At 36.7% G+C, this 6,763-nt stretch overlaps 2 protein-coding genes across 2 annotated transcripts; one reads left to right on the top strand and one right to left on the bottom strand.

Moving 5' to 3' along the window:
* The first annotated feature begins 306 nt into the window (after positions 1 to 306).
* On the top strand, positions 307 to 1,387 carry LOC113339235 (S-norcoclaurine synthase 2-like). The gene is made up of 2 exons (XM_026584538.1): positions 307 to 720; positions 838 to 1,387. The coding sequence occupies exons 1-2, from the start codon at positions 471 to 473 to the stop codon at positions 1,182 to 1,184; spliced, it is 597 nt and encodes a 198-aa protein (XP_026440323.1). The 5' UTR covers positions 307 to 470; the 3' UTR covers positions 1,185 to 1,387.
* Positions 1,388 to 3,834: 2,447 nt separating this feature from the next.
* LOC113339224 (protein RALF-like 4) lies at positions 3,835 to 4,527 on the bottom strand. Its single transcript, XM_026584528.1, has one exon. The coding sequence runs from the start codon at positions 4,444 to 4,446 to the stop codon at positions 4,081 to 4,083; it is 366 nt and encodes a 121-aa protein (XP_026440313.1). The 5' UTR covers positions 4,447 to 4,527; the 3' UTR covers positions 3,835 to 4,080.
* Between the last annotated feature and the right edge of the window lie 2,236 nt (positions 4,528 to 6,763).

The following is a 6,763-nucleotide window of genomic DNA, read 5'->3' as shown; positions in this document are numbered from 1 at the left end:
TACATTTTGCTCTCTGAAACTATGTTAGAATCTGGATTTGTTACACACTTCTAGTTGAGATTCGGCGGAACTTCCACTGAACATAAGATGATGATTCAGATCCAAAAAGAAAGCTGACTTCGTTGTCACTTTCTAGTAAAAAATATATATACCAAAAATCACTTCTCGTGTTACTCGTTTCCAAAGGAGTACAGATCGTGCAAAGAAATTATTGTCTTCAAAGCAATACAAATTCTCGAAAACGCCAACAGTAAACCACTCAAAAAGTTTTAAAATAATGCAAACAGGAAAATAATATTGAGGCGATAAGCCAATCCTGTCCCATAAGAAGGGCATGCCCAACATCAAGTGAAATTCAAGTTCTATCACAAAAACACATTCAACTTAGATATTCTCAAGAAACTAGCCAGCAGCTTAATTGCATACCACCTTCTAATCTACTGTGGATTGGATTTCCATAAATTAGAAATATGATGAAACCAGCAATTTTTATGGTGATTTTTGCATTGTTTTTGATGGGGAAAGGAGCAGATTCAATGAGGTATGAACTTAATAACGAGATAGATGTTCCATTATCAGCCAGTTCTATTTGGGGTGTTTACGCTTGTAAAGAACTCCCTAAGCTCATCGTCAAATTACTCCCCCATGTTTTTGACCGGATCGATTACATCAGCGGAGATGGTGGTGTCGGCACCGTCATACGCATTATTTTTCCTCCTGGTATGTTCTCCATATTCCTTCCATCACATTTTTTCTTTAATTTGGCCATAAGATTTGTTTGTTTGTCGATATGGATCTGTATATCTGACTACTCTAATTTGATGATGATGTTCTCAGGGGAAGTGCCACGGTCATACAAAGAGACGTTCAGGAAAATAGATCATGCTCAACGTTTGAAGGAGGTGCAACAACTTTCAGGAGGGTACTTAGCCATGGGCGTGACATCTTACGTTGATAAGTTCAAAATCATAAGCACTGGTCCTAATTCATGTACCATCAGATCCACAACGGAGTATGAAGTCCCAGATCATCTTGCTGATAAAGTCAACAGCCTAATCAGTATTGAGGGTCTTGTTCCGATGGCTAAAGCCATTGTTGAGTATGTTAAGGAATTCGGTGATTATGGTCAATGCCTGGGAACAAGTGCTAATGCCGATTTAGCTCATATAGCGTTGCCTGTTTAATGTTGAAGGCAATTAGAGATTCACCACGTTATCTTGTATGCCTTTCTGCTCCAGCTGTTTGTATTTGCTTTTATGCTTTCTTGTTTCTAGGAGTACTATGTGCTTGTATGTTCCTCCCCGTTGGGAGGCTGAGGGCTCGAACCCTCCTATAGTGACTACTGTTTCTAGAGTCTGAAATAAATCTGTTTGATTTTTCATTAAAATCTGATCTTGTATTTATGTAATATTATCATGACATCCTCAAGGTTTCGTATTCAAAGTTACATTAAAGTTAGCAAATTACTATAAGTCAGAGGTCGCATTAAATTTGGACTCAAGATCTGTCTCCTCCTTTTTTCCTCCTTTTTTCAAACAAGTTGCGGATACAACAAACAAATGAATTATAAACTAAGCTTGCCTCTCCAGGATAAGCTTTGCTCTGCCTGACTATCGCCAATAATAACTTTAACCAGCTCTTGCGGAGGATTATTAAATTTTCTATTGCAGCCACTTAAGTTGAAATTCAAAAATAAAATGTTGCTTTCCTCGGACAAAAACAAGGTCGAAGCTGTATCAGGGCCTCTTTATTTATTTTAGTTTTTATTGTTTTTTACCCCCAAAATTTTTTGAATGCGTATATGTGGTAGAAAGGTGGGTATGCATAATGCCAAGCCGGTTGACCAGACTTTTAATAGATTGTGCCTGTCTAAATGCGAAAGATTTTAGAAGTAATAAGAAGTAAAATCTGTATTTAGTTTTTGATAAGAAAATACAGAAGAGAGAGAGGGTCTTGTAAAGGCTGTTACAAAGAAACAGTCAAACAGACATACTGTATTGTCTGAGAGAAACAGCCTGTCAGTTATAATTAAAGAAATAACAGAAAGCAGTAAAAAACTGTGTGATTAACACACTTACAAGTCAGACACTCTCTCATACACAGTCACTCAGACAATGACTCAGACAGCCCCCTCAAGCTGATATTGGATTAAGCAAAGCAGCTTGCCAACCAAAGAGAGAAAACACAGTGAACTAGCACAATATTACTTGTTTTCTCAATTGGTAACATAGTGCCATCCCCCACCATAACCTTGTCTGTTCCATCATGAACTTTTGCATTGTCTAATAGAGTAATATCCTTAGTTAAATGACTGGTGGCACCTGAATCAGGCAACCAAACTGAACCAACATTGCTATCTGAGCTAGTTAAGGATACATAATTCACTTGTATGGAGGCAAAAGCTTGTTGAAGTGTATTTGAAGCACCACTTCCCTCAGCCTTATCCTTACCCTTTCCTGAAGGAGCTTTATTAGGAATGTACCTAAAATGACATATATTGGCAGTATGTCCTATCTTCTTACAAATCTGGCATTCAACTTCACTAAAATCATGTATGACATTCTTGTTTTTACCATCAATGTGAGAAATAGATGCATTATTAGACTTAGAAGTAGATGCATTATTAGATGAATGATTCTTTGTATAATATGCTGAATTTTGTGTATCAAGAATTTGTAAAGATTCTGCAGCTTCTGCCTTAAGTCATTATTCATGAACAAAAGTCTTGATAAAACATCATGAAGAGAAAATGATGTATCTCTATTATGAGCAGAGATCACAAATTGTCGATACTCCTTTCCTAAACCTATCGAAGCATACATAACCATATCGGATTCATCTACTCTTTCTCCAATGGCAGCAAGAGAATCTGTAATATCTTTTAACTCAATAAAATAAGCAGAGATACTGTTATTATCTTTCTTGATTGAATGAAGTTGGCTACGGAGAAGAGATTTCTTTGCTGAGAAGTTCTGAAAGAATTTCCTCTCCAAGTATACCCAAATTTCTCGTGCTGATGAAAAGCCAATAATCCAGCGAGAAATAGTATCATCAAAAGTAGCATTTAAACAAGACATGATGAACTTATTCATCTTGTGCCAATGGAAAAACAACGGATTAGGAATATCTTCTCCATCAAGTTCTACAGTTTCAGCAGGTTTATCAACACTGCCATCCACAAACTCATACAAATCTGTAATGATAAGAATCGACTCGAATTGATTTTTCAATATCAGATAATTAGAACCATCATCTTGCAACTTCACTGAAACAAAATTTGTGATATTCTGAAAGGGTAGAGAAGACGAATGTGTAGCCATCGAAGAAATCTAAATCTTGAAAAGAAAATAAATCTAGAACTACAGATAAAGGTGATTGAAATTTTAAGAAATAGTAGAGATTGATTCTAGAGATTTTAAGAAATTTTAGATGTTGAATTTGCACAACGGAATTGTTTTTCAGAAGTGAGGATCAAAAAGAATGAAAGAATCAAAATCTTCCATAGAAGACTGATACCATGAAAGATTTTAGAAGTAGTAAGAAGTAAAATCTGTATTTAGTTTTTGATAAATAAATTACAGAAGAGAGAGAGAGCCTTATAAAGGGTGTTACAAAGAAGCAGACAGACTATATTGTCTGAGAGAGACAACCTGTCAATTACAATTAAAAAAATAACAGAAAGCAGTAAAAAACTGTGTGATTAACACAATTACAAGTCAGGCACTCTCTCATACACAGTCACTCAGACATAACCGGATTCAGTACATTCTAAATCCTTACAAAATGTAATGACAATCGGATTTTTTTTCACTCCATTCATCTCTATCGATCAACAATTAGGAAGAGAGAAGTAGATCTAGATGAGATAGTAACATAACTAAATCAGAATAACCAGTAATTAATTTTCCATCTTTTTTATGCAAATATATTTTATTTACTTACGTACATGGACACATATATTTGCAGAATACCATTAAATTTTGTTTAATTAGCTATTATGATGAGCATATTACGTACGTAATTCATCATTTTTTTTCTTTCTATATCACTCTTTTTTTTCTTTTGAAAATCACCATTCCCTTATCTGATAATCCTTGCGCAATGAGTAGCAACTGTGCAACCTCTATTGTAGGGATTAGCTTGAGATGCTTTAGTACAATCGTAGTAAGACCTTCCACGTTTACTACAAGGAATCCAGTCCTTCTTAATGGCATCATAACTAATATGTCTCTTAGGTTGAAACAACGAACGGCGATTAATTTTGGAATCCACAATTAATTCATTATTTTCACCGATGCAGTCTCCACCTTCACGATTACATCTTTGTGTTAATGATCTTGCGACTTCGCCACCCACTAACATATCAGAAGAAGTTGATGATGACTCTGCTATCAAACAAGCCACAGCAGCTAAAAAGATCCAGAACATGCAGACTTTCACAGCCATTGTTAAATAATTAGAAACAAACTTGAATGGAGAAATGGGAAGATTCCCTACATATTTAAAGGTGGTGGTGATTATATGGAATTTTAATCTTCTCTGCGTGTTAAATTTGCTTAAGAAAATAGGGTATAGTACTATTGATGAGTAATGCGGTTAATTAGTTAGTTTATTAGAGGTTTCAATTGAATGATATTCGTTCCATCTGCATAGGAAAGCCATGCATCAACTGCATGATGCTCTTAGTAACAGTCTCAGACGGAACTGGGAATTTTTGAGCGAGGGGGTGGATGTATACCAAGAGAGTAGTCATTGAAGTCACTGCTGCTGCCTGCTGTGCTGCATAGTGCATATCATCACTCACTACAGTACTGTATTAAATCTTCACATTATTAGGCCCAGCCAAGTTATCTCGTATTTGGGCTTACTCACCCACACACTTACTTTGAACTAGGGGTGAGCATGTGGCACGTAATCCGTGGATTTAATCGGGACCAAACGTATTTTTACGTGTGGATACTCGGACCGTCCGTTAGTAGGTTGGACGCAGATGGAATTTTTGAAATCCAACGAATGGCGGATTGGGTCCGGATGCAACCTTGAAAATCCGTTGGGCATCCATATCCGTTAAATTAAGGTATTTATATAGTTTTAGAAAATACTATAGATAAAATATGAATTTTTAATGTGTGTACTTGGAGTGTTGTCCATAGCACTTATATATTTGTATATACATATATATAGGATATCTAGATTCTATAACAAGTTACTTATGTTGGTCTTATTTCTTTATTATAAAATTTAACTAAGACAAATCCATGGATTACCCGTATCCAATCCGTCCATCCGTGCATCCATTGGATGCGAATCCGTTGGATGTTGGATTGGATACGGATGCTAAATTTGAAATCCGTAATGTATTGGATTGAATGCGGATAACGTGAAAACCAGTCCATACCGGTCCATGCTCACCCATACTTTCAACCTTGTCTAGTCTCCTCACATAATGCACAAGAGTTATATCCCCTTTTCATACCCAATGCCTCCTTACCACCACCAGATAGTGTTTTCCCTTCACGTTTCCAACTCCATACTCAAAAGTATAGGGCTCTCGAATGTTTCTTTTTTAAAGCGCAACAGTATTAAAGGAGTCACTAGGGGTGAGCATGGACCGGTTTTTACTTCATCCACATCCAATCCAATTCGCTACGGATTTCAAATTTGGCATCTGCATCCAATCCAACATCCAACGGATTTGCATCCAATGGATGCACGGATGAAAGGATTGGGTGTGGATAATCCAATGGATTTGTGTAAGTTCAAATTTATAAAGAAAAAACAAATCATATATAGATGACTTCTTATAGAACCTACACATTTTATACATGTATATAAATATAGAAGTGCCATGGACAACACTCCAATCAAACACCCTAAAAATTTCAAAACTATCTATATATTTTCTAAAAACTATATAAATGCGCTTAATCTAACGGATATGGATGTCCAACGGATTTTCAAGGTTGCATCCGGACCCAATCCGTTATCCGTTGGATTTCAAAAATCTCATCCGCGTCCAACCTATTAGTGAACGGGGCCGGACATCCATCCGCAAAATTACGATTGGTCGCGATTAAATCCGCGGATTACAGGTAAAATGCTCACCCCTAGGAGCCACAAGAGGAAGTTACAACAAAAATCCCAGAAGAAGGCAAGCAAAATCAGTCGTAAGCCCAACAAAGGATCAAGAAAAGACTAAAAGAACAAACACAAAAAACTAACTTTAACCTAGGGTGAGCAACGGATATGTGGATCCTAGTTATCTATTCGGAGTAGGGGTGTGCATAAAAACCGGAACCGCAGATTTTACCTGTATCCGTCCGCAAAATTGCCGGTAAAATCCAATCCGCAAGAGCTATGGGCCGGACGCGGGTGGGATTCTCAAATCCGCACGTTTACACGGTTTGGTTGCGGTTGGACTTTGCAATCCGTGGATTCACCCGCACCGTAGGACAATAAAGAAAATTAATAGAGATTTTAAGGGTGTTGTTTCTTTCTTTGAATGATCGAGTAGATTAGAGTCGTATCATTACTATCACCATTCCCCTGCTGCAGAATTTGTTTTTCAATTTCAAGAATCGTATTATCGTAAGACAATATAAATAACTTACCTGTAAACCAAAGTAGGTGTTTCTTGGTCCATGAGAATTCAAACTTTCCTTTCAATTCCTGTCTTCTCCATTATGTATCTCCGGGGCAACAATATATGATGTAATACATCTTTCTCTGTATCAACAATGATTGTTGATCCCTTTCTTCTGTA

The sequence above is a fragment of the Papaver somniferum genome, chromosome 1 (genome assembly GCF_003573695.1).
Source record: "Papaver somniferum cultivar HN1 chromosome 1, ASM357369v1, whole genome shotgun sequence".
Lineage (NCBI taxonomy): Eukaryota > Viridiplantae > Streptophyta > Magnoliopsida > Ranunculales > Papaveraceae > Papaver > Papaver somniferum.
The sequence above is the reverse complement of the archived record's forward strand: the minus strand, read 5'-3'. Positions and strand labels throughout refer to the sequence as shown.

What these genes read in the sequence shown, in the direction of transcription:
- LOC113339235 (XM_026584538.1), top strand. Translation starts at nt 471, where the DNA reads ATGATGAAACCAGCAATTTTTATGGTGATTTTTGCATTGTTTTTGATG. An exon ending in ACGCATTATTTTTCCTCCTG is followed by an intron (nt 721 to 837) that starts GTATGTTCTCCA and finishes TGATGTTCTCAG; the next exon opens with GGGAAGTGCCACGGTCATAC.
- LOC113339224 (XM_026584528.1), bottom strand. Translation starts at nt 4,446, where the DNA reads ATGGCTGTGAAAGTCTGCATGTTCTGGATCTTTTTAGCTGCTGTGGCT.